Source organism: Theobroma cacao, chromosome 9, assembly GCF_053813885.1.
Source record: "Theobroma cacao isolate CCN51 chromosome 9, ASM5381388v1, whole genome shotgun sequence".
NCBI classification, from domain to species: domain Eukaryota; kingdom Viridiplantae; phylum Streptophyta; class Magnoliopsida; order Malvales; family Malvaceae; genus Theobroma; species Theobroma cacao.
This window is the reverse complement of record NC_142647.1, coordinates 46,860,240-46,887,671: the sequence shown is the minus strand read 5'-3', so window position 1 is coordinate 46,887,671 and position 27,432 is coordinate 46,860,240. Positions and strand designations below refer to the sequence as shown.

Sequence of the window (27,432 nt, the reverse complement as noted above, 5' to 3'; positions counted from 1 at the left end):
AAAAAAAACTCTTTTATTCAAAGATAATTTAAAAAAATTAAAAATTTGCATTCTAGTAATTGAAAATGAAGAGACATTGAAGAAATTGGAAAAATATGGTTGCCATTCCTTAATTTGGTCATAGATGAAATCTTCTATCAATCAAACAAGTAGTATAGATTATCATGACAAACCAATTTGTAGGATAACTTGTGTATGAATAATAAGAGGAAAGAAAAAGATGTTACTACGAAAATGGAAACATAAGCAAGAAAGTTGATCCAACCTCATGATGTTGATTAAGACAATACTTAATTAAATAAAATTGAGATAAATATTTAATCTTAAAATAAACTTTGTAATACTAAAAAAGAGGGCTGTAGGCTTGTGGTACCTTTTTTTTTGAATTGCCGTTAACGCCACAACATTTACCGGTTAACGTCATTCTCCCTCGTAAGTCGAAATTCCATATTTGCCCTCCCCCTACTTTATTTTGAAATTTCCAACCCATCGGGGAAAGAAAGAGAGAGGGAGGCAAAATTCCAAGATCACGAAAAAACGCCGCGTCGTTTTCTACACATCCCGTTAAATCCAAGATTTGGAAACTTTCATAATTAACCCCAGGAGAAAAGGACATTATCCACGCGTCGACTTCCTATTCGTCTTCGCCTTCCTGATTTTAAGACGTTAGTGTTACGGCAACATTTTATAGGCATCCATCAGACCGTAAAAAGTTAAAAACAAGCAAAAAAAAAAAAGTAAATCAAAAAAAAGAAAAATGACGTGTCTCCTTTTTTTCCATTAATTATTCATAAAACCTCGTCTTCCCTCTCTCTTCCTATTTCCCTCTTGAGTTCTTTCTCTTCACATTTTCTCTTTCCTTCTCTTTCTCTTTCTCTTTAGGTTTCGTTTCCTTTACTTCGAAATCAAAGAGCTCAAGCTTCTTCGGTACGTTTTTTTTCCTTCTCCTTTCTTTTTCGGTTCTTTGCTCCTTAAACGGTGCTGTTTCTTGTTGTTTCGATCTTCAGTTTTTGTATTTTTTGTTTTTTCCGAATGCTGATTTGGTAGTGCTGTTCGTTTCTCTTATTTGGTTGCCGAGAAATGTTAGGAAAAGAACGGAAAATTAATTTTGAATTTCTATGACATTGTATAAGGTTAATTCGTTTTTTTAACAGTTTTTTTGGATACTTTGGTTCGCGGGAGATGGAAAATTTGAGATTTGGAATTTTTTGTTATCTTTTTACATTTTCTCGGCGGCGAAACAAGGGATTAATCCATTTAATTAACTCAGATTACTGTTATTAGCCTGTGTTTGGTGGAGGTTGTTGTAAATAGTTTCCAGAATTACTGTGATTTCTATTCTTCTTCCTCATTTTGTCAACGGTGAAACTTAACATGGAGGAAATTTAATCTCAAGAATGTTTTAATTTTATGAAGAAAGTAAATTAGAAAAAAACTGAGATTCTTAGTTGTTGCAGAGTTTTCCGAAGATTGGAGGAGTTAATACGTGGTTTATTACTGTCCTCATGTGTGTTTGCTTGAAGATTGATAGTGATGACCGTGATGGCCATGCTATTGGCGATAAATGATGATGAAGAAGAGATTTACTAGTTTAGGTGTGGATTGATTTTTTTGAAGGGGATCGTCTTCTACATGATTTTTTTTTTTTGTAAATAAATGTGGTTTTTCATGTGTTTGAAGCAGATGGGTTGAAAGGGTTTGATAGTTTAGATTTTTGAGTAATATGGCTATTGCTGGTCTACACAATGTTTCTGTGCTTGATAATACTTTCCTAAGGGAGTCTCAGTCTCAAGCATCAAGAAGGCAGGAAAATGGCAGCACCCGGGCATCCTCACTCCTGCAGATGTGGCGGGAGCTTGAGGATGAGCATGTGGTTAGTCATGCTCAAGAGAGAGCTAGTGAAAGAATGCTCCAGCAAAGGAGTGATGACCTCTCATTGACTGATCTTTTAGATAGCCGAAATAGTGAACATAGTGGTGTTTCTGAGGATGTGAGCGTGAGTGAGAATGAGTTTGGACAATGGTCTCCAGATCGATTTGGGTCACAAAATGGGAATGAGGATTCTAGTAATTTTAATTTTGAACATTCATCTGATTTGGGGGAAGTTGAAAGGGAAAGGGTAAGGCAAATTTTTCGGGAGTGGATGAACAGTGGTGGCAGGGAACGTACATCTAATGTTTCCCGTAGGAACAACAGTTCGAGGGCCCAGTGGCTTGGTGAAACTGAGCAGGAGAGGGTCAGAATCATAAGGGAGTGGGTGCAAATGAATAGCCAGCAGAGAGGTGCTTGCGTTGACAATAGAGAAGAGCAAGCTGCTGATGTTGGTGGTCAAATTGAACGAGTTCTTGATGGATTGGTGGTTAACCAGAATGAAGGCCGAACTGAGCATGTGCGTAGGGGCATTCGTAAATTATGTGGCCGACAGGCCCTGCTTGATATGCTTAAAAAGGCTGAGAGAGAAAGGCAAACAGAGCTTCAGGGGTTATTGGAGCATCGAGCTGTATCAAATTTTGCACATCGCAACCGTATTCAGGTAGATGCATAAAAAGTCTTGCCATTTTTGTTTGGTGGCTATTGTCTTTATCTGTTCACATGACGTCCATGTCTATCCAAAATTTCAAACAAAAAGAAAGACAAAAAAAAAAAAAAAACACTAGATATAAGGTAGATGATAATTTGGTAGTTTTGGTCTTATAGATTCTCATAGGTAATTGAAATGCTTTTTGCGTAGTTTTGAAAGCTGTTGGACTGGTCTAAAGCACAAGGTACACCTTTACGTGCAATGGGACTGTTAGTTGCTTTGATTGCTCTGATGGCTTAAAAGTCATTTTTTAAGTGTAATACATGCTCTAACAACAAACGGAAGTGTTAGATGTGTGATTATTGATTTATACTTTCCTGTTAAAATTTTTGAAAATAACAAGATTAAGTCTAAATATCATACTAACCAGGGTAGAAGTTGAATGACATAAAGAATATAATTTTGAATCAAGAGTAGAATTCTTATTTTCGGTCAAACTAGGAATGCTAGCATGGCTGTCTCAACTACTTGCCTTGTCATTTTCCTATAGTTGTTGATGTTTTCTTTTAGCTTTTTCAGGAAATTAAATGGTTTATATATTATAACACTGAAGAGCAATTTTTCAACCTATTGACTATTTCCATTGCTGCTAAAAGGCTGTCAGAAATTTTAAAAATGTTTTTGGATCTTCTATACATGTCCTTCTTGTTGTTTGAAGGCAACTGTAGTTTGGCTTAGCTTGGCATTGGTAGCTTTAAATCAAGTGTCTTTATACTTCCTAGTGTTAATTGCTAACCTTTTGGGTGTCTTACCATCTTGATTAAACATGGACTGCTTTTACTGGCATTTATTTGTTTCCTAATCACTTCCTTGTTTTCTTTTTGCAGTCATTATTGAGAGGTAGATTTTTGAGAAATGACAGAATGGCTGAAGGTGACAGATCTACCTCCATTGCAGCCAGTGAATTAGGCTTATTAAGACAAAAACAGACTGTATCTGGTCTAAGGTACTTCATTCCTTATTTCATTTAAATAAAAAAGTTCTTTATTCAACAAAGTTCATCTTATGCTACATTCTGAGACAGTTCCACTCTTTTTGCTTTCTGTAGTTTTTTGTACACGTCTTTTACTATCTGGAACTTGATTTGAGCAAAATTTTAAGCAATAGGAACTTGAACTGTTTAGTATGTGCTGTCAATTTGTCCAGCAGAGCAATGTAGTTTCTGTCTTATTACTTCCATATTTACCTCACTTTTTATGAAAACCCAAAGCTGCATTTAGATTCTTGAATCTAAAAGAAGGGATTTAGATCTCAATTTAGTTTGGACCTTTCACTGAAGTTTAAAATTATGTCCCTTCCAATGATTTAACTCTAATAACTCACCAAGATTCTGGCCTGCAAGAAAGAAACTTCTTGGAAATATTAAGGATGTTGAAATTTGTAAAGCTATTGGTGAATGTTTTTAGCAATGTGATAAAGAGGTTAAGATTGTAAATGCTAGTACTTTGCACACGTTTTCAGTCTATTATTCAAGTTGGAGAACTTGCACACCTGATGATTTTAGTCTGTTAAGATATGAATCATTGGTATGGCTGCTTGATTTTGAATGATTAGTGGTGAATATGTGTTTCATCTATAATATCTAAATTTGTTGTACCAGGATGTGGCCCTATGTTTCTAGGTGTGATATCTGTTTTTTTTCCAACCCCTTTTTTTACCTTATAGGGGGCGGTTGGTTGGTCTGGACGTAGGACCTTTTACACTCTCATTTGCAAGTGAGCTTGTGCAAGTAATCTAGACTTCAGAGTCCATTGGAATAGCTTCCAAACTTCGGGGAACTGGGTACTTGACAAACCTTTAGAGTGTATAGACATTCTTCATTTGATTTAACTATTTTTTTGTGTAGTTTAGTGAATGTTGCATTATTTACCTGGGATGGGGGAGGTCCCTCATAAATGATAAAATGACAGGGTCTAATTGTAGATTCAACTTTATAGGTGTTTTTTGGCCAATCATTTTATTGATTGTTGGATTTATGATTGCGTTTGTAATTAGTTATCAATGGCTTGCTACTAGTATGAGAATGTTATGCCAATGAGAGGCTAGATTACAAAAAATAGAATTTTTTGCTCATCTTTTTTTTGGAAGTAGCTTGACTAAACCTGCTTGGAGGACTTTTTGGATACTTAGTGGAAGTTCGCAAGGATGGTTAAGGTTGAATTAGATAATAAGTTTTCAATCCCTTATCCATTTTATTTATATGATGTCATTTTTTCACCGTCTGGCAGTAACATTATGGAAACTGTGTCTTGTAGCAGGGAAGGGTTTTTCTCCAGACTGGATAATTCTGGTTGTGGTCCTGCAAGCGGTAACCACTCTGAGACATCATCTAATGCTGACACTAATGGTAATAGAAATGAACAGAACCAAGTAAATAACTCACATGAAGTCATAGATGGATTAAATGGCCAATCTGAAAATGAGAATGAGGAAACTGATAACCAAAGGTTTTTGGATGGTAGAACTGATTTAGAGGGTGATGTTGTTGAAGATTTAAGTTGGCAAGAAACTTCTGCTCGTGTAGAAGAGTGGCGGGAACAAGTTTCTGAGAGTGTGGTTAGAGACTGGCAGTGGTCGGCCAGTGTTGAGTCTAATGAAAGCAGAGATGTTATTGGACAAGTCTTGGATAGGGACTGGCAACAAAATCTTGCTAATGAGTCGCCCCTTGAAGCTTTGCAGAATGAATCTGGAGAACTTATTCATCTACGAGAAGATATTGAAGCATCTTATGAACATTCTCCCCAAGATCTTGAGAGAAGTGGGGCATCTGGGTTAATGAATGACATAGAAAATTTGGAAAGCAATCCAGTCGAAAATATTGATGGGCAAGAATCTGCTTCTCAAGTTGAACAATGGCAGGAAGAGGATCAGGAAAATGAGGAAGTGCACTGGCAGGGATCTAGTGTTGAGTATAACGAGTTGATGGATGGTAATGAAGAAGCCTCTGACATGCCTCGTGAGGATGGTGGGAATGAAGATGGAGGTTATGATCATCTACAAGAAGCTCTGGATGCACAACATGAGGATGGTGGCTTGCATGAGACTACACGGAATTGGTTGGAAGGGTCTTCTAATCAAGAACCTGTTACAATGGGAAGGACAGACGCATTTTATTTTCCTGATGATGATAATGTATACAGTATGGAACTGAGGGAACTCTTAAGCAGGTGTGCATTCTATAACTGTTGGGTGTATGAAATTTGATTTTTTAATTCATTGTTTTCTGAACTATATTATTTTTAATTTTTTAGGAGAAGTGTGTCTACTCTTCTTCGTAGTGGTTTCCGTGAGAGTCTTGACCAGTTGATACAATCATATGTGGAAAGGCAAAATCATGCTTCTATTGACTGGGAGCTACATGAAACATCACCTACTCCTGCATCACTTGAACAAGATCTAGAACAGCAAAGCAGGGATCAGAATGAGGGTCAGGGGGATGCAGTTGAGGGTCCTCCACTTGCCCTTCCTTCACCCAGGATGCCACCTACGCAGCCACTCTGGGACCAGGATTCACACCATTATAATTGGGCACCGCATGATATGCATCAGCGCTTTGGCATTGTACGACCATTTCTTCGTCTTGCTTGCAACTTGATTCTTTTCTCAATTATCTTTTGAAAAGTTGATTAATCTACTATCCCCGTTTTTTAATAGATACTTCTGATAAAAAGCTGATATTTCCCTCAAAGCATCTTGTTTCTTTATTTGTTATGTTATCTCAAATGTTGTTTGATATTGCTAACATTATTATCACAGAATAATTGTGCCTTCTTGGTGAAAATTTAGCTAGGCTGATCTAAATAATATATGTTTTAGGACAGCAAACTGCAAAATGCTTTCTCTCACTTTTGAACAGCCAAACTGCAAAATACTTCCTGCTATCTTTGGAGAGTGAAACACTTCCGGTTCGTCATGCTTCATTTGCAGTTCACTGGATACCAGTATTTAGTATATGACTAATTTTGAAGGGGACTACTCTTTAGTTGCTTAAATCTGTTCAACTACTGTTCTTTTGGTCTCCATTTTAATTGAGTTTTTGCTGCTAATTGGTTCAGGAGTGGGAGATTGTTAATGATTTGAGGATTGACATGGCTAGGCTGCAGCAAAGGATGAATAACATGCAGAGAATGCTAGAGGCCTGCATGGATATGCAACTTGAGTTACAGCGGTCAATAAGACAGGAAGTTTCTGCTGCACTGAACCGTTCAGCTGGTTCACAAGGTGTCTTTCTTCTTTCCTTGCATATCTGCTAGCTTGTGTAATAGTTCCTTAAGGAGTATTGCAGGGAAGTGAATCACCCCCTCTTCTTTCTCTATCTCAAGAAGCTCTATTTCTCTTGATTACTGTCATCTATCCTCAGGAGGCTCTACTTGTCCTGATTACTCTTATTTATCCTCAAGAAACTCTGACATTGGATTAAACTGCTGATTTTTCATGTTGTAACAAAATGGTTTTCTTCGTTCTATAATGAATCTGAAACTTTTCTCATGCCAGCATTTGTTCATTTTGCTTTCTTGTTCTTTCTGTTTGTTAATCATTGCGTTGATCTGCTGCAGGGGTGATTGATGACAGCTTGCCCAAGGATGCAGCTAACTGGGATAATGTGAGGAAGGGAATCTGTTGTATATGCTGTGAAGGCAATATTGATTCATTATTGTACAGGTAAAGCTTATCAAGTTTACCCTCCAGTTTCATATAGAATTGAGGCCTATAGAGCCCAAAAAATGCCAAGTCACTTTGCAATGTGATCTTATTTCTTTTCATTTCTGTTTCATATTGTTACAGATGTGGGCACATGTGCACATGCTCAAAGTGTGCCAATGAGTTGGTCCAAGGTGGAGGAAAGTGTCCAATGTGTCGGGCACCAGTAGTTGAGGTCATCCGTGCTTACTCAATCCTTTAATATGAAGAGTATATTTATATAATAAAAAAAACAAAAGAAAATAGAAAAATCTGGATTAACAATCATAGAATCTTTCATCAGTTTTTGCTCCTGGTTCACTCCAGGTATCTTCCATTTTCTCTTCTTTTCTTCTTTATTTTCCCCCTTTTTTCCCCTTCTTGGGCCCCTTGCCGTGATTTGATAATATACAGTACATAAATTGAGTGTATGATTGAAACAGAAAATGTCATCTTTAATTCATTATATTACTAATCCGAATAAACTCGAGTGTGAGATTGTCAATTATATCAATACATTTTATGATGAATCCTGGCAATGAGATTGAGATGACTTTATCTTGCACTGTAAATTTCAATAATTGATTCTTAGCTGAACAGGGAAGCATACCTGCTAGGGTCATAGTTTGTAGCATAATTCTAGTTAATCCATTCTCACCTCTTTTTTTACCCTGGTTCCACACCTTTTGTGATTAGATTATTTCCTTCGGTGAAAGTGCTTTTGCTTTTGTTGATAGACATTTTCTTCTGGCAATTACCGTCGAAAGCTCCTGCTGAAGAACTGTTTAAAAAGATCCTAAGAACAATTGCAAGAAACCCTATTTCATGCAAATTGTAAATTGTCATTGGATCATGTGATTTGCTATTATTTTTTCCCAACATAGATAACAACATATTACCGTCCTTTTCTTGTTGAGACTTGTTTTTGTATGGTGTAGTGGTTTGTTTTTGTTTTTGTGATCACAATTGTCCATAAGATTTCACTTTTATTGGAGGGCAGAAACGTGAAGGATTAGTCATTTATGCTTTTGGTCTGATTTTTGTCTCGATACGATGATTATTGATTAGATACCGACATACATCAAGTCTTTGCACCAGTCATCGGTGTCAACTAACAGCACGCCACCGCTCATGGTTTCACCGAGCTGGTTAATTTCCTTTTTCACCAAGTATATAATGAAAGAGTTGAAAACCAAGTAGAAAGGAGCAAATATTAAGAAAAGTAGATAAGGCCAAACAATTTTCTTTCTTTAATACTTGATGATTCTCTCAAACAATTTGCAATCACTTTCTCCATGTCGTTGTATGGCTAAAGACAGGAACTTACAAACAAAATTAATCAAAAACGAATCACGAAACCCCTAGATGACCATTGAAAGAATTTAGCTGTTAACACCTACACGTGCCACCTTGAACGTATCAAAAACTGAATGTCCTTTGCAACATTGCTCGTTGTCCTAACCTGGGGCAACTACTCGTTCTCATCACCCTTGATGTTGTTCCCATCACCATACACGTGTCATTGATATCAACCGCAGAAAACTCACTCACACCCTGATCGATTCTCTCCTGCATTACACCCTCTCCAGCACCGCCCTTGATCTCTAACAACCTGGTTCCTCTACAAACGGGGCACGACACGTGGGAGGTAAGCCAGGTGTCGATACATTCCACGTGGAAAACATGTTCGCAACACGGTATCGTTTTAACGCATTCCTTCTCTTCGAACTCGCTCAGACAAATGGCGCAGTCTATCTGGTACTTCGCGTCCCCATGGTAAGAATACACCGGCAAGGATCCAACGGTTGTTGGGTCAAGTCCTTTACGTGGAGTTGAGACATGATGACGATCGGACGGCAATGATAACGTGTCAAGTGAGCCACCACGGTAACGTCTTCTACGAGAGAGATGGGCTGTTGGTTCTTCAGAGAAACGACGAATATAGATAGAGAAAAAGCCCATGAAGAAGAGAGCTGTGAGGAGAACGACTATGGTGAGAGCCATGGAGGAGTCAAAAGGATCGTTTTGTTGGGACAGCTTTTTAGAGGAGGACAGCGGTGATGAGGTGGAGTTGGTGGTGGTGGGGCGGTGGTGGTGAAGTGGTGGAGATGGTAATGAGGTGGCGGAGTAGGGAAGGTCATCGTAGAGGAAGAGTTTCCGGGAGTAGAATTTCATTGAAGTTGAGAAAAGAGAGCGTTGAACTGTAAACTTTGCTTCGTTAGTACTGTTATTATTATTGTTTTGAATGAAGGGGTATCCTCATATATAAACGAAGATAAATTTCAAGGATAAGGGGGGAAAGGTGGGCGGTCCGAGTCATCAAGAGCGAAGGTGATGTAACACTGATGGAACTAGGCTATCGATTGGGATAAAGGTCCCACATTTTTTATTATTTTTTCTTTCTTGTAAGATTTTTTATTACTAACATAAGGTTGCAGCAAATTATTTCATGCATTTAATTATCTTAATTTCAGTTATTTATGCATGAAAGTCAAAATTAAAGTGTCGGATAACTTAATAAGAATGTGTTAGGTATATGTTTTTCCCTTTTGGTCTTTGGATTTTGGTTTCAAATTTCAATCACGAATAATGTACATCTCAAAAAAAAAAAAAAAAACCAAATGATTAAGATTTGAATAAAGAAAAAGCAATTATGTTTTGATTATTGGTAGTAAATTAAACCTTAGTTATATGGACTTATATGACTCAAAGTTCTAATTATTTGCTTGAATGTAATAAAAAGATAATAACTTATTTAAATTTTTTAAAATAGCTTAGAAAATTTTCTAATATATTATATCTATTTTTTTAAAATATTCTCTATTCTTTTGTTCACTATTGAATTTTAAGAACTTGTTTAGCTTGATTTTTTTTAGTTTAAAAGTTATTATGAAATTTTTATGAAAAATAATATATTTTAAAATTAAGTTAAATCTATTTAAAAAATTTACTTTTATGAGTTCTATTTTATAGATAAGTTGTTTAACAAAACAACTTATATAAACTTTAATTTTAATTAAAATTATTATAAAAATATTTAATGAATAACTTTCTGTTAATAATAAATTTTTTATTTATAATGAAAAAAAGTTAATTTTGTTTTTTAATTTATTTAAAATAAAAATTTAAAAATATAAAAATAATTTTATATAATATAAAATTTATAATAAATCATATAAAAATAAAAACAGATAATATTGAAATTATTTTTTAAGACAAACTTGATCTTGCCGACGCTGTCATCTAGAGTGTAATAGATTGCTTACCTCATTCTTCACAAATATTATTCTTAATACATAATTCTTCTACTATATTATTTTAGATATGCTACGTGTCCATTTGAATATTTAGTCTCAAAGCTTGCTGCCACAACCGTCAATCATTTTACCTTTAATTCGACTATTTGCATGTTCAACAATAGTACTAGTATTATTTAACTTCTGCAGAAAGAAAAAGAGGGTGAACTCAAGAAACAGTATAAAGAAGGAAAGAAAAAGGTCAAAGTACAACAAAGACTTATGCTTTTCATGGATGCTGCCTAATTAATTGCATGGTGGGTTTACAAATATGTTTTACTTAAACTAATTAAAAGTTAATGATCCCAAACTTGAGGATAGGAAAAAGGGTGATGAGAGAGTTTGTAAGCCATTATTATTCTTTTCTAGGATGCTTACTAAGGCACCTGATCAAGTAATCTCACCAAGCAAACCAGCACAGGAACAAGAGGACAAGAATAAAAAGTAGCGTAGAAGCAGCAGTAGAAAGCATGTCCACTCACAAGGGACATGTACCAGACAGCAAAACAACAAACTGAAGGCTTCGTAGAAACCCAACCAAACTGGCCACAAACTGACAATTACAACCCCCTTTCGATTATGGTACAAAAACAAAATGCAAAGGGGCCAGCAAGGAACATCAAACCTAAAATCTAGCAGCATCCTAGAAGAGTGGTTATGCTGTTAATTACATTACAACAAAGTAAAAAAACCAGCAATAGTTAATTCAACTTGGGCCGTTTCCCATTGTAGGATGCGTAGTTAGTGACAGCTTTACTGCCTTCTGCCACAGCATGTTTTCCGAGCTCTCCAGGCAAAACTAATCTCACCGCCCCTTGAATCTCCCTTGGAGACAGTGTCCTTCTTTCGTTGTACTTGGAGAGCTTGGTCGCCTCATCTGCAATCCTCTCGAACATGTCATTGATCAGGCTGTTAATCACTGACATTGCCTTGGAGGAAATCGCCATCCCTGGATGAACCTGCTTTAGTATCCTGAACACGTATGTCTTGTACGCTTCATTGCCATCGAATTCTTTTCTCTTCCCTCTCTTTCTCTTGCGGTTTTCATTGCTCTCTTCCCCTTCTCGAGTCTCCCCGTTCTTTTCGTCTTTTTTCTCTTCTCCTTCTTGGGCCCCTGTCTTTTCCTTCCTTTCAGCTTCTTTCTTTAGTGGAGGCTCTTCTACTTCCAAAGCTTTGCTTGCTTCTTCGCTTGCTTCTTCTGAGGCTATGGAGGGCTCATTGCCTGGTTCTTTCGCAGGTTCTTTTTGCGCTTTGTCTTTGCTTGGTTCTTCAGTAGGAACTTGCTCTGGCTCCTGTCCTTTTTGCACTTTGTTTTTGCCTGGCGCTTCCACTGGAATTTGAACTGTGTGCGGTTCTTTTTGCGCTTTGTCTTTGCTTAACCCTTCCAACAGAAATTTCAGTTATTATCCTTTCTTCGTCGTACGCTATGTCTTCAACAGGAACCGTCTTCATTGGTTCTTGTTCACCACGGTCTCCCTCTGGTTGTTGAACTACAGCTACTTGAACAGTTTCTTGAACAATTTTCTTAGTAGATCTCACTACAACATTTGCTCGACGCTTGGGAGCCATTCTCTTATCTAATGTTACTTTCCTTTCCTTTTCTTTTTCCTGTAATATTCGTTTCTCCTCACTCTTCTGCAAATCAAACTCAAAAGTGGATGATTGATTGCATGGAAGTAACTCATACCAGTCTTGGACATGGCTAGAGAGTGACATGTGGGAGGGCAGATGTCACCCTGTCAAGCTGTTGCAGTTTTCAATAGCTACGTGCGGGTAAAAGTAAAAAGCATTTTCTGCAAAGTGAAGATGAAATGGTAAGATATTTCTGGACGGATATTCCAAGACTGGACATAATTGGAGTGTTCCAGATTTCTAGTGATGTACTATAATTTTTCAATCTATCTTTTGAGCAAAAGGAATATTGTGTTGCAGAAAGGGCAAACATGAACTTAAAAATGAGAAGACAAAGGAACTTGTCTTCCAACTTCTTATTCAATTCAAGTTAAATTTTTATTCTTCTCTTTAGAAGTTTAACTAGCTAGCCTTTCAAACTATTTTGCTTCCATACACCAGTGTACCTTGATGAGCACTAAAAATTTCCCCTGTAGAGGCTTCTGGTGTCCTGCAGCTTGGGTTTCGGGTATTAAAGTGACTCCATTAACAGATTTTGCCAAAGATAAATCAAACTCTTCAATGAGCAGATTCTGCTCCAATGTCAAGTTTTAATCAGAGAACCAATCACACGCTAAGATCAAGGAAAATATCAGCTGAACTTTAGGAAGACTTTGTGCTAACTGCACTGATATAGGAATCGATAATTGCTGCCCTTCTATTATCTGTAACATGAATTTTACATATATACACCTCTGTAAAGTGATTGATATATTGTAAAATCCATTTCTGCTATAATTTGTATACCCGGCTCTGTGACACTCACTGTCATTAAGTCTTAAAAGACCATTTGTTGCATACTATTTGCTTAATGGAAATACATTAATTACAAAAACGATAAAAGGGCATAGCACCATTCTCCTCTAGATGTGCAGCAAGGATTTTGAGCAATGAACCTATCGCTGCAGGAGCTGAAGCTTTGCTAAACTTACTGTTCCTATGACTTCGAGAGGGACTTAAATCTTCTGTTTTTAATCATTCAAAGGTGATCTCCCCAATACGTCACCCCAATATGTCACCCTTCAATGTCCCCAATCTTTCCAAGCTTACTGCTATCAGGATTAATCAATTGCTCTGATCATAATCATGGTTTCAGACAAGGCAAAGAAACTACTCTCCCATTTCACTCTTTTGTTTCGATCACACAATCCTGATTCTAAAAGAGAGATAAGATTAAATACAAACGTCAACAATTTGAAAGCCATGTGCCCAAGTGAAACATTGTAAAAAGAATGAAAATAATTTGAGGAAGTTGCTCTATAATAGTCTTAAATTTGGCATTATTAATTCTCATTGTAAAAAGCCATGTGTCATGTTCATGTCAAACGTAAGCTAGAGTGGGGGAAAATACTACTAATAAGAAACAAAACAGAAACAAAGAAGGGGGAAGGTACATTACTTGGCTTCATGAAAGATTGCAAAATCTAAAACAGTCACAACTCGGACTCCCCCCTCGATCAGTACAACTGGAAAATATCCCTTAGTAACCAGAATCCTATGCGTTGAGAATCTACGTTACTACGCACATATCATAACAAATAGAGAGGGAACAAAGGGAAGATTGGAAGCTTTTAGAGGAAAATGAGTTCTCATTTTTGAGAGCAGTTTGACGTGGTTGGCCCTCCCTTCGAATGGAGCTGAGTGCCAGAAACGACGCATATTCCTGCCAAACTATGCCATTGGCCCCATAAATCAAACCCAAAGTCAGTGCCAGATTTCTATATTCTGGTGTGCCAGGTACAGTCTTGTCCTTGTCAATTCTTTTGGAGCACTTCGACCCAATCCCTTTGCAAATAGGTACAATTCGACCACGTGCGTGTTGTGTTTTGGATAAAAAATTTCTCATTTCATTTATCCAAAATTTTTAGGTGTCGACATTGCTATATATTGAATCCTCCAACTAAGTCTTACAGTGCAATTTTTACCATTGATGATGGATGATAGAATTATGAGTATTGAATCTCTGATGAATGCCAGATATCAAGCAAGCAACTTCCTCGATTCTTCGAATAATATTATGTTCTTCTGGGTGTGGCCAAGAGAGAGCATGGAGACAGACATTGGATGGTTTACCCTGTGTCTTCGTACTCTTTTGAACAAATTTGTGAGGGGAAGAAATACTTGGACACGTACAGGGAGGCCACACCACATGCTCATTGCTTGCAAAAACAAAATTTAACTCAAATTTTGGGGTTTAAATAATGTCATATGCTCAGACATATGGGATTGTTTTCAAGTATTTTGAAAGAATATTAAAAAATACACACACATATATATATTTAGTAATTATATTTGGTGATCTAAACATTGATAACAAGCCAAACGGCAAATCTTATCAATAAACATGAAGGAATATTGGGCATAGGTATGGCAAAATAGCTTGTCCTTATTAGGTTTTGTGCTACGCTAGCTATTTTCTTAATATATATATATATATATGTGTGGTACGGCTAACATATATTTCTTTCTTCAATTTTTATTTTAAAAATGTCTTAATATTATGTTATTTTACCACATAAGATATTTTTACATTTTAAATTTATAAATATAATAAAATCAAAAACTTTTTTTAAACTCTGTAAAAGTCAGTTAGAAATAAAGAATGTGAGAAGGAGGGAAAGATTAACCTAGCTAATTATATAAAAAGACAGAAGTTAACTAGAGTTCCTCTAGGTTGCTCACCTTTTGCTATACAAACTAATAAATCTTCAGAAAGAGACAAATAAGTTCCTCCCTTTCTTTCTTCCGCCAAAGTAATTATAGGCCTTGACCTTGGTGCGCCGGCCGGTACCTTGCCATGATCAGTGTGTGAGCAAGACCTTCATATCAGGAAGCCTATATGTTCCTTTCTTTATACGAAATTCAACTTTCAAAGTATGCATCATTTTGAAATGCTATGCCTCTTTCCATTTGTCTAATTAAGTTTACATCCATCTCCGTATACTCTATTCCCTTTAGGTGTAAGAAGTTTTCTTCTATCTACCAGTACCATTTCTGGAATTTACATGCAACAATATGCCATCAAGAAATGAAGAAAGAATCAGAATTTTGATAGGAAAATCACAGGAATTATTGAAACAAAGCCACCTTGAATTATTATTATTATTATTGTAATTTCTCACAATATTTGCAATAGATAAATATGAATAATAAGAGTAACAGCAGGAAAATTTGATGTAGGAAATGAAGGATATATATAGGTAAGTAGGCAACTCCCCCAAGAAAATTCGACATCGAAAATTTACATGGTGATGAGAGATCGATTTCAAGCACTCCTACATCTCCTCTTGATGCTACGAGAGTTAACAGTAACTGGCTCAGAATTGGATCGAAAAAACGACTCTACCTCCTCACTTCTCGTGGTTTCGAAGAACTGCGACTCCGACAATTTTCTCTTGTGGGAATTCGGTCCCACTTTCTTCTTGGGTGTTGGTGGGCAGCTTTGAATGGTTGGTATCTTGTGATCACTCGAAGTTGGCGTTTTGCACACTTCTTCAACATCTTTCCTCGATGCCACCGCTTCTTCTTCTCCTCCTCCTCCTCCATCTTTTTCAGGCCCTTGTTCTTCTTTTCCTTCTTCTTCTTCTTGCTGTTGTTCACGTTTTTGTAGACTTTCTTGAAGATTATTATCATGGTGATCCTTGGACATGGAGGTCAAAGGTGAATATTAGCTATATAGCAATAGTTAGGTATGAATTCTAGGAAAATCGAAATAGTATGTTTGGAAAGAGAGAAAGAGAGAGAATTTTTTTTTGAAATTTGCAGCCTTGTAACTTGATTTTCTTTCTTATCTTTTGAAACAACTTATTGTCTAATGTCTACTCAAAACTTCCGCACCTTCACTTCTTTTGTATTTTTCCCGTCTTTATACGTACCCTCTCTTCCACGTCATTTCTGCCTTTGGAATTCTCCCCTTCCTTCATTTAGACAGTCCCTAGACACGACAAGGCAGTGATCCTGTTACAAATGACTGCCCACCGAAAATATGTTACTGCAAAGAAAGGAAACTTTACAATATTATATTCATACTTCTTATATAGACGGTCCAATCCCAAAATGAATGGTTATAAATTGACATTCAAATCAGCCTATGACATTTTCCTGTGGGTCTAATTTCACTCTAGTTTTCCTCTTCGGATGGGTAATATGTTGACAGTTGAGAGTCACCACAACACTTGATCCAAGAAGATTTCAGTTGCACCACAATGGGTTTTTCGTTTTACCCCAATTAGTCCGATAATGTAAATGTACAAATACTTTGTTCTATTTCATTATTATTCTTATTCGTTAAGATTAGTTGCCTTTTTAATTCATTATCAATTAATTTTAGATTAAAGTTATGCGTATCCTTTTTTAATTTTGATATTTTTACGTGAAAATGATTCTTAAAAATATATAAAATCTCAAATTTGAAGGTCAAATTAACAAATAATTACAATAATAAGAGGCATTTCCATGAGCAAAAGCATTGGATTCAGAGGGAGGAAAACCTTATCTTTCTCCCTCTTCACCTGTCATGTCAATGTATCTCTCTTGCGCTTGTCTTCATATACACTACGGGCATAGGATACCGTTTGAGACTTGGAAAATAATTCGAGTCTTGACAAAGACATAGAATTCCCTGGCACATTACAGCGTAAATTAGTGAATAATATAATTTTTCCTCCATATCTTCCAGTCCCCATTCATATCTTTTTAATGGGAAATCCCTTGGTTTTATTAGTGAAACAAAGAGTTTATGATTGGTGGATGTAAAAAAAAAAAAACTAAAGAAAATAAATAGTTTAAGATGACTAAAACTAGAAAATATGAGAGGGGGGGGTGGAGTGGAACGTAGGCTGTGAACAAACAGATAAGTGCAAGGGCCAAAGGGTACACTTCAACAAGCAGTTTCCTTTTCCCTGCTTTCTTTAACATTTTCCTTTCTCTTTCTTTACCTTTAATTTTGTACCCAATTTCGAACAGTACCATAAATACATATACTCTGTTGAGTTTACTTGCTTGCCTGGAAGTTTAGGGCAATTGGTCCAAATGGAGATCACTCGCTAAATTCTAAAGCCTCTATTTTCTTCTTCTTTTTTTTTTTTTTTCTGTTTGGCTTTTACTATTTCCATTTTTTACCTCATAGAAGGTTAAAACATTTAATTACCCCATTTAAAAAGTATTATTGGGTGTAAATACAAACATCATACATGCCTTTTGTTACCAATAAATTATACAATTCATAAGGGTTTTTTTTTCCTCTGAATTTTCTGTTACAAGTTGATTGCAATGTTTCGTTGTGACATTAATATAGCACATGCAAGGTTTGAATAATAGACCAACTTTTCTATATATATAAAATAAATGTAATTGAAAGGAGAGCACTCCATACAATTTAGGATGGAAAAATAATCCCAATTATAGTCCTTTAGGTTAGACTTTTGCATCTCCTGGGGTTTGTTTTTATCCCAATAAATTCAAAATATCACGAGGAAGATTTAAATTTTGTTGCATGTGTACATGCGTGTATATTATTTATTTAAAAAACAATGATTTAAATAATTAAATAAATTTGATGTGTAATTTCATATTGAAAATAGAATATATATATATATATACTTGGCGTATGAGAGGGGATGAGAATTAAAAATAATTAAGTACCTTGGATTGGGGTGCGGTTGGAATACATAATTTTAGGGTGTCTAAATCTTCTCTATCCAATTTTGGTCTCTATTTAAAATATACATTATATACATAAAGAAAAACAATAAAAAAATTACTACATAATTAAAAAACAAAAAAAAAACTTAAAAGACGATTCAATATTATGAGGAAGTGGCCATGGATCCCGTGAATGTAATAATAATAATAATAATAAATTTGTATTTATTCATCTTGTTAAACTAGATAATTCTAAAAAAAATATAATAACATAAATTAGGATGAGTTACGTTTTAGGATTATTTATAAATTGTTTTTTAATTAATGAATTTATAGTGATTTTAAGGTGATCTTGTGATTTAATGAGTGATAAATAATTTCAATGTTTTTAAAATAGGTATTTTTAAAGTGATCCGTAATTTTATTTTGAACTAATTATTACTATAAATTTTATTCGAGAAGTTATAACCTACACCATCCATTTATATTTTGACACGTTAGATAATCTTAAAATTTTGTTTTTTCAGTTGTAAGCTGGGTAACACTTGATTTTTTTACTTTTGCTTGACCATAACAGCCAAACTTCACCGGCACCGATATCTTCAATGGAATCACCCCTGACAACTACTGCAGCCACATCTGCGTCAATCCGATCATTCACTCTCTCTGCACAACTTTCTACGCATCCTAACTTCAACGGCCACCTTGAATCTGCTTATCTCCATTTTCACATCATAACAGAAATTACACTTGAAGAGGGTGTAATCTGGTATGTTATAATTTAGTATTTACATATGAAAATAACTGATGTGGCAGAAGATTATTGGATGGTGTAAATGATGGGTTCTACACCACATCTGATAGAATTTTTGATCAGTTTGATCCATCATACTTAAATATCAATAGATCAAATATTTTTAAAAAATCGACCATAACAATCAAACATAAAGTAAGACAAAATTAACTAAATATCAAATTAGTTCGGTTGATTAAGTTTTGAATCAAAAGAATCAAATATTTTTTATAAATTATAATATTCAAATTTATAAATTTTATCTGTAATTATAAAATATAAAATAAAAATTAATAACAAAAATATATATTTTATATAAATTTAAAAATAATATATATTCATATAAATAATTAATTTGATCTTTTGGTAGGTTCAATCTAAATATTTTAAAATTAAAAATTTACCAAATAAATCAATTAGACCAAACTTTTTAGACCAATAGATCCAATGAATTAATTAGATCAAACTATTTTACTTAAATCGCATTTGATTTAGTTGAGTATTTGGTCTAATCTAATTTTACTCACTTCTATAAAATATGTTAAATATTTATAAACTGTAAGAGTTAAACCATAAAAGATGTTTTGCTTTGAAAAACTTGATAATTAAATTAAAGAGTTATTTAGAAGATTTGTATCAAATAAAACAATAAATGAATGAATAAAAATATTTGCCAACAATACAAAATAAAACTTAAAATTTTATAAGGAATACAACTTAACAATAAATGAATTCTAATGAAGATGTATAGCTTTTTTTGTAGTGTTCATGAATTTGATATACTATTAATTGTGATTTATATTTATGATGATGAAATATTATTTATTTAATTATAATTTTAAAAAAATTATAAGATTTAGATTCGACCTTAGTTAGAGTGATCACGATAAAAAAATTTTAGAACCGATCTTACATGAATGATTCGGATCCCAAACTTTAAGATTACCCGGACCATGCTCACCTTTCATATAAATATAGTTCATATAAGATTATGAGTAATTCATATAGTAGGAAGCCTTCATTTGTTGATATTGTTTTCACCTTGTTCATCTAGCAATTTGGAACTTGAAGTAGCACTTAATTAATTACACTAACGTTTGGTTTGAGTTTTGTCTTTTAAGCATTATTGAAGGATACATTGATTAAGTGGTTTTAAAGATATTGTTTAAATTATTAATTGTCAATAAACATATTACGTTTCAATAAATGGATATATATAGATTAATATTTTTTAATATACTATACCATTGTATAAGGTGTCTCTCATTTTCCTTCATGATCTAACTTTCTTTATAATAGTTAAATTGTTTGGTGAAAGGGTTAGAATTAAATTTTTAGTTTATTTTGGACAATATTAGTAATTATTATTAGAATATTATTCCTGACCCACCATATTCTGATCTTTTTATCAACTTAATCTAGCGCATATGTATGCCTAATTAATTAATTTGTATTAGCCTGTTATTATTGTCAATAAAATTAAGCATGATCTAGATGGACGATTTTGATAATTGCAAACCATCCGTATAGAGTTGGTCTTAAAATTTTAAATCTTATATCAATTCATGATCGTTTAGGATCCACTTTAGGATTAATCTTATGGTTCGTTGTGATCTAAGATTGATCTTAAAATTTATAATTTTTTAATATATTAAGAAAATTCTGACATCATAAATGTAAATTACAATAGAATAGAATACTAAATTCATAAATAAAAAAAAAATCAAACATTCCCATCACAAAGTACAAACATCCAATAAGTTTATTTAACAATGATGTGAAATTGTAACAAGTATTCCAATTCAAACATTGTAGTGCACATATTCATTGACTTACGAATAAGTAAAAACACATTAATAAAAATGGTAAAAAGATAGTCTATGTATATTTTTTTAAAAAAATGCATAAATAATTTAGAATCAGTTCAAAAATCAGGCTTATGATCCAGTCCTTTAGTTAAGAATGGGTGAATAATTATTGAGGATCATGGGTCATTTTAAAAGTGTTGTTTTTAAAAATATTGAATTACGAATCATCTATCAAATCATAAGATAATCTTAAAATTGATGTAAATTCATCTGTGCAATATTTTTTTTGTTTTTTAAGCATTATTAAAGGATATATTGTTTAAAATGTTTTTAAAGATATTGTTCTAATTATTGTCCATAAATAGAGTAAGTTTAAATAAATGGAGATACATTAATGGGTTTTAATATACTGTACTATTATATAAGGTGTCTCTCATTTTCCTTTGATTGATCTAACTTTCTTTATAATTAATTATTTGGAGAAAGGGTTAGTAATAAATTTTGAATAAAATTAGTAATTATTATTAGAATATTATTCCTAGCCCACCATAATTTGAACTTTTTAACAACTTAATCTAGTGTAAATGTATGCCTAATTAATTTATGCATATAAGTCAATAGGATTAAGCATGATCTAGATAGACGGTTTTGAAGTTGGGATTGCAAACCATTCATATAGAGTCGATCTTAAAAATTTTGGATCTTGGATCAATCCATGACCCTTTAAAATCCACTTTAGGACCAATCTTGTACACTTCAATATTGCAATTTAGAGTCGGTCATAAATTTTATAAAATTTTAATATATCATTAAAAAAAAATTAATATCTTAAATGTAAATTACAATTAAACAATATACTAAATTTGTGAATATAATTAAAAAATAAATTTATATTTAATACATTGATAGTGTATAATTTCTATACATGATCAATCAGCACAAAGTGTCATATCTTTAATGAATAAAAAAAGAACTTTGAAAATAAATATAATTTTTTTTCTATTTTTCACTGTTTTCTTTAAACTCTTTTAAAATCTTCTCTCAAACTTCCTTTTTGTTCTTGAGACTTGGCATTTGGAATTGGAGGTTGCGCTTGATTATCACATTTTCTCTGATCAATCATTCTCTTTTTATTGTTATAAAGAAAAACAAAAATAAAGAAAACACCTCAATTATTCGTTTTTCCAATTGGGGAAGAACAAAGAAACAATTGGACCTGCACCTTTCCTTTCTTTTCCTTTTTCCTTTAAAAAAAACAAAAGGAGGATTTGGAAAGAGAAGAACAGAAGAAACTAAGGAGGATAAATTGAACAGAAAACAATGAGAATTTGGAGGAGAGGACAGAAGTGGGGGGTTAGAGATCTCCCTCAGAAAGAGACAAAGGGAGAGATAAGATATAATATTTAATTAAAATTTCATAAATATAATAAAAAATGAAACATGTCTATCCAATGTTGGAGACAGCTTTTTTTTTTTTTTTTTTATTTCTGAAAATTTTTTCTAGAGTGTTGAAAGAGAAAGAGAGAGGAAAGCAAGGCCGGCGGTACTGCGTGGGAATGGTATAAAGTAAGAGTGATGGATATCTAACTTTGCAATTTCTTTCTTCTTCATTTCGTGCTCACAGACCTGGTTATTGCTAACAACACCTTTTTTTCCTGTTAAGTTTGGGTTGATAATATATCGAACAAAGAAGATTTTGGAAGGTTGATTTCAAGAAAGTTAATATTAGGAAGTTTAGTGTTAAGATTTTTTTTGTTAGTTTATAATTTAAAATTTTTTTTACCCATAAAGAAAAAATAAAATTTTTGCATATGTTCTTACAAATAGGTCAAAGGTAAAGAGGCTTTATTTTGATTTTAATGCCTTTGTTTAAGGGGAACAAGTGAGGGATTTGAGGGGAATTTTTAAGAGAGTTTAGAAAGAACATGAGAATTATTTTTTTTCATTTAATTGTACAAAAAACAAAATTTTCGTATTTATTTTCAAGACTTTAAATAGTTCTATTTTATTATTTATTAATGACGTGGCACTTTGTGATTATAAATTGTTTTAAAAAAGTCAAACATCCACATTGCAAAGTACAAACAACTGATAAATTTATTCAACTGTAATGTGAAATTGAAAAAAGTTTTCCATTCAAAAATTGTAGGGTACATATTCATTGACTTACAATACGCAAAAATAAATTAACAAAAAAGTTAGTTGGATGATTTATGTACATCTTTTTAGAATGTGCTTAAATAATATCCAATTAATGTTATGATCTAGTCTTTCAATTAGGAATGGATGAGTAATTATTTAAGATCATGGACCATTTTAAAAGTGTCACTCTTAAAAAAAAAAATTAAATTATGAATCACCCATTAAGTCATAGTCACCCTAATATCGATCTAAACCTATTTGTACAAAATAATTCGTAACTGATCGTACTCATCTCTAATTATCAAACCACTATATTATTCACGATCGAAAATTAAGTTTAAGTAATATGCATCTTTTATTATACAATTTACAATTCTCTGTCCAAAAGCTTGGACACAAGCAAATTTATGGAGAGCATACCAAGGTAGGTAATAGGAATAATTTTCCCCAAAAGCCATGTTATAAATAATTTTCGTGAAAAAATTTGTCCTTTAGCCTCCTATGTTGTGCAACGCTTCATTACACCAAACCATTAAGCAAAAGCTGAGCTGTTTTTGCTTTATATAAAAACCGTTCATGCGTGTATACGTAACATTTACACCTAGCATGTATCCAAGCATTAATGCACCATTATTGAGCCCTAAGTCAGCCCCCCTCCTTCCCCAACCCCTAAGTGTAACTTATACCTAATCTTTGTTTAAAGCTCTTGTATTGTACAGTAGGAGAAATTATTACAGAGATGTCTTTATCATTTCCGTTATCAAGTCAACAAATTAAAATACAACATGTAATTAAAATTTACGGCACATTTGTCAATGTTATAATAAAATGATTATTATTAAACTTGTGGATTAATTTATATACGTTGGTATGATAAATTTTAATGCCTGTGACATATCCTAACTAATTAATTCTATAACTATTCGAAGGATCTTTATAATAATCGATTAAATATACATATAAAACGCTTTTAAATGCCCTCTTGTTTTAGGGCATTGACCGCCCATGTGAGGAATGAGCTGGATAAATCGTATTGCAAAGGATTAAAAGGCCTTAAAGCCGAAGTTTATTAGGACCCCAAAGGTGCCCTATGAGGGATGCCTTTTCTTCTCCTTGAATTAGAATGAGCTGGATTAGGCGTGCCTCTGTACATTTCTTGTGGGCTTCCTTCACGCAATTCTTCTTCTTCTTTTGATGGCAACCTATTCGGCGCAATTCCTTCTCTTCTTCGTATCGTTACTTCTTCCTCATCCTTGTTGCTTAAAAGAAAGCTCGTGTCCCCGTTATTCCTTGTTCCTACAAGCTTTTAATAGTGGTATAAACAGAATTCAACTTCGTTTTCAAACAATCCTTTACCTAGAAAAGCCATAACTTGACATAATAAAAAACGAAAGACCCAAGATGATTAAATGGATAATTTTGACTAATAACATATTAATCAAATGACTGTTAAACTTTTAACTATTTTGAAATTTGAAATCGAATCTTTAGACGATGATTTCATTATCATTGAAATAATTTAGAAATGATAATGAAAAAATAATCCATTGAACAATCAAAATTACTAACAAGTTAGGTGTGAGTTTTGGCTCTGTCAATCATAAATCAAGTATCATAGCAATGGAATGATGTTCTTTTATCCAATATACAATAGGGTAACAGTGTGATGCAGATGGAAAAAGTTTTAGCAGATATTTGAAGGGAAAATGAAGAGAAAAAACTGACAACTAACCTTACATCCCAAAGAACAGAAACGAAAGGGATCCAAAAGACTTCTGCTACATATTTCACACAAATGAGAGACCCCTTTGCTGCTACTGCTACTACTCTTGGGCAGGGGTCTCTCATTTAGGAAAAGAACTCTTGCACTGTTTATCACATAAGTTTGCACTCCACTTATATCCAAAACCTTTTGGATTTCAGCCACTCTGACAACATCATGGTATGATGACCGCCTGATCTGCATTAATCCCGTTTTAGACAAATTTCACTTTGGAAAATATACAATAATGACAAAATTTTTATGAAAATAGAATTATATATATGCACCTGAATTACGAGATGATCTTTGTGTCTTGAGGATCGGCAATAGAAGCAAAATGCATCATTCATGCAATCCAGGCAATACATATTACATTCGTTTCGCGGTGTGTCTCTATGTCTTGGGCAGATGGTGAAGAATGCAGACGATAACAATGATTCAAGCCATGGCGGTACCTTCATTTCTTCCTGGTTTGGAGTCCAAAGAAAAACCAAAACTACTGATCAGTCGATCAAAAAGAAAAAAAAAAGGAATGGGCAGTTTCTTTTGTGAAAAAGGAATCTAATTATGATGGCATTACCATTAACAAAGATGATTAAATGCAGAAATGGAGGTGTCTCTCTTAAGAAAAGAGAGAGAGAAGAGAAGAGAAGAGTTTAAAAGAACCTGAAAATGCAACACAAGATTCATCAACAAAACAATGGGGATTAATTAAAGGACAAAGATGGAGGGGGACACATAAAAAATGTGTTGAAAAACTTAGTATCGTAACGGTTTGGATTAAGAGATGGTAGGTTAAAGTGGGTTTTGGACCGTTGGATATAATGGAAAGGAAAAAAAAAGAAAGAAAAATTTAATGAAGGTTTCTTTTTATGAGCTTACGCAATGCTTTGGTTCTTCTTTGCGTCTCTTGGTAAGTGACAACAAAATCGGTGTATTGCATTTGGGCGGGTCAAGCCCCTTTTAGAAAAAGTTAAAATAGACAGCCTATTTCTTCCCAAAAAGAACAAAAAACAATAAATAATATTATGATTCATCAAAAACCCAAAAAAAAAAAAGAAATTCCCATGTGCAGTGCATGTGTGTTAATGGGCTAGACATGGCAATTAAAAGTTTAAATATTTACCAATTATGGTATTCATTTGAATCTAAAATCTTTTGGCATAATTAAGTATAATTACCCTTTTTTTTAGTTAGAGTGATAAATTTTAATTTAGTTTTGCAAATTCAAAATGCTTCAAAAATTTTTATTAATGGTGTGATTTACTTTTGTTTTTTAATATTATAGTACTAGTAGTTTCACTAATGACAATCATAAACATTGTTCTTAACAACATAAATTCCTCCGAAGGAATAACAGCTGTGGTACCAACGATGCTACAATTGATGAGGACAGTAATGTCTTTCACTCCTTGGATTAAATTGTTTATTGTTTCATTGGAAGAGGGGAGGGATAGGCTGGAAAGCTTTGTTTGGTGGGTAAGAAACTAAGAACAAGCATATACTTTAATTTATTTTGAATCAAGACTAAGAAAGAAAGAAATATTCTAACAAATCCTATGTTATTCTTTGAATTTGAATATATTATTGATTAGAACGGTATACAAAATTCTTAGACAAAATATCTAAAAAAATTCTTAAACTATTCAAAAAAAGTTAAATAAATTTTTATTTTTTATCGCGTTCAATTAAATCTTTATATTTTTAATTTGAATCAAATAAGTCATTATACTTTTATTTTAAGCCAAATAAACTTTTATGATTAATGGTTGGCTTAGTCAAAATGTTACTTATCATTTTATACCATGTGATATTAACATGGCATGTTGATGTGGCATCATAACATGATCATGTGATATTTTTCACCTTTCATATCAGCATCATATTAGTATCATGTGAATATAAAATGACAAGTGATATTTTAATTAATTAATAATTAGTTATAAAAACTTTTTAATTTGAAATAAAAGTATAAGAATTTGATTGAATATAATAAAAAAATAAAAGTTTACTTGACTTTTTTTAAAAATTTTAAAAAAATAATGTCAAATTCTTAACATTTGCAATTCAAGAGTGAGTTATAAAGCAAAAAATATGGGAAACGAAAAGAAAAGAGGAAAATGTAGCCATGAGAAAACTTATTGGGAGGCTTGATTTTGAGTTATGCTGAGGTCAACTAGCTTTTGCTTTTGCTTGAATTGCTAATGTTAGATGGATGAATCCCTTTTTGTACAAAAGAAGCGTGAAGTTGGCAACAATAGGAGGACATTAGGGACGAATAGTTACTTGGCAAATAAAGCAAATATTGAATCTTAGTATGGGTGGGAATGAAGAAGAATTATAGTTAATTGTATAGTTTAAAATTTAATAATTTTAAATTTTGAGCATTCTTCGTTAAGTAGGTATATTTGTTGATTATGTTGTTAAATAAAATATGGTGTGTTGTTTGAAGTTGTTGATTTTATTAAATGAAATTCAGTAGTTTAGTTGGTTTTAAGGCATTGCGTAACTGATTTTTGGGTATTACTTGACCGATTTTTAGGTATTGCGTGGCTGATTTTTAGGTATTGTATGATTGGTTGATATGACATTACATGACTGGTTGATATGATATTACGTGACTAGTTGATAGGCATTGCGTGATTAGTTTTTAGGCATTGCCTAAAAATCAGTCACGCAATGCCTATAACCTAGTCACTTAATATCTAAAATCAATCACGTAATGCCTAAAATTAATCACACAATGCCTAAAAACCATAGATGCAATGATTAAGTAACGTAATACCTAAAAATCTGTCTCACAAAACTTAAAAACCAGTGAACTAATGCCTTAAAACTAGTAATGCAATACCTAATAACTAATTGATTTGCCTGTTCGTAGCTAGGTTTAAATTGTCAAAGTCATATAGTGTTCTTATTAACAGATAAGTCTAATCAATTTCAACCACTCAACTTTAGGGTTCTATGAATATAAACCAATAAACCCCAAAACCTAAAACACATACCTTGATGTTATCTCTGTTCTTTGAGATGATGAGAAAGAGCTAGATGGTAAG

The 27,432-nt window shown here is 33.3% G+C and overlaps 4 protein-coding genes across 6 annotated transcripts; 1 reads left to right on the top strand and 3 right to left on the bottom strand.

Moving 5' to 3' along the window:
- Positions 1 to 805: 805 nt before the first annotated feature.
- Positions 806 to 7,814, top strand: LOC18590450 (Ring/U-Box superfamily protein). 3 transcript variants are annotated; one of them, XM_007015983.3, is made up of 8 exons: positions 806 to 927; positions 1,458 to 2,533; positions 3,409 to 3,527; positions 4,840 to 5,748; positions 5,833 to 6,142; positions 6,637 to 6,802; positions 7,138 to 7,243; positions 7,367 to 7,814. In XM_007015983.3, the coding sequence occupies exons 2-8, from the start codon at positions 1,724 to 1,726 to the stop codon at positions 7,482 to 7,484; spliced, it is 2,538 nt and encodes an 845-aa protein (XP_007016045.3). In that variant the 5' UTR covers positions 806 to 927; positions 1,458 to 1,723; the 3' UTR covers positions 7,485 to 7,814. The 3 variants fall into 3 exon arrangements, with proteins under 3 accessions (XP_007016045.3, XP_017983530.2, XP_088665930.1); XM_018128041.2 differs by having other exon boundaries at positions 4,837 to 5,748; XM_088809804.1 differs by having other exon boundaries at positions 4,810 to 5,748.
- Positions 7,815 to 8,488: 674 nt separating this feature from the next.
- LOC18590449 (RING/U-box superfamily protein) lies at positions 8,489 to 9,503 on the bottom strand. Its single transcript, XM_007015979.3, has one exon. The coding sequence runs from the start codon at positions 9,434 to 9,436 to the stop codon at positions 8,681 to 8,683; it is 756 nt and encodes a 251-aa protein (XP_007016041.3). The 5' UTR covers positions 9,437 to 9,503; the 3' UTR covers positions 8,489 to 8,680.
- A 1,478-nt stretch (positions 9,504 to 10,981) lies between these two features.
- On the bottom strand, positions 10,982 to 12,171 carry LOC18590447 (uncharacterized). Its single transcript, XM_007015977.3, is given in 2 exon segments — positions 10,982 to 11,942; positions 11,944 to 12,171. Coding segments are annotated over 2 exon segments (867 nt in total). The 5' UTR covers positions 12,127 to 12,171; the 3' UTR covers positions 10,982 to 11,258.
- Positions 12,172 to 23,534: 11,363 nt separating this feature from the next.
- On the bottom strand, positions 23,535 to 25,055 carry LOC18590444 (PLATZ transcription factor family protein). Its single transcript, XM_007015973.3, has 4 exons — positions 24,957 to 25,055; positions 24,664 to 24,843; positions 24,347 to 24,574; positions 23,535 to 23,917 (listed from the first exon to the last, which is right to left on the bottom strand). Exons 1-4 carry the CDS (start codon positions 24,957 to 24,959, stop codon positions 23,684 to 23,686), a joined length of 645 nt encoding a protein of 214 aa, XP_007016035.3. The 5' UTR covers positions 24,960 to 25,055; the 3' UTR covers positions 23,535 to 23,683.
- Positions 25,056 to 27,432: the final 2,377 nt, after the last annotated feature.

Coding starts and splice junctions, on each gene's coding strand:
- LOC18590450 (XM_088809804.1), top strand. CDS start 1,724: ATGGCTATTGCTGGTCTACACAATGTTTCTGTGCTTGATAATACTTTC. Junction 3,528..4,809: donor CAGACTGTATCTGGTCTAAG/GTACTTCATTCC, acceptor ACCGTCTGGCAG/TAACATTATGGAAACTGTGT. Junction 6,803..7,137: donor CCGTTCAGCTGGTTCACAAG/GTGTCTTTCTTC, acceptor GATCTGCTGCAG/GGGTGATTGATGACAGCTTG.
- LOC18590449 (XM_007015979.3), bottom strand. CDS start 9,436: ATGAAATTCTACTCCCGGAAACTCTTCCTCTACGATGACCTTCCCTAC.
- LOC18590444 (XM_007015973.3), bottom strand. Junction 24,575..24,663: donor AAGATCATCTCGTAATTCAG/GTGCATATATAT, acceptor GGATTAATGCAG/ATCAGGCGGTCATCATACCA. Junction 23,918..24,346: donor TCTGTTCTTTGGGATGTAAG/GTTAGTTGTCAG, acceptor CACTATTAAAAG/CTTGTAGGAACAAGGAATAA.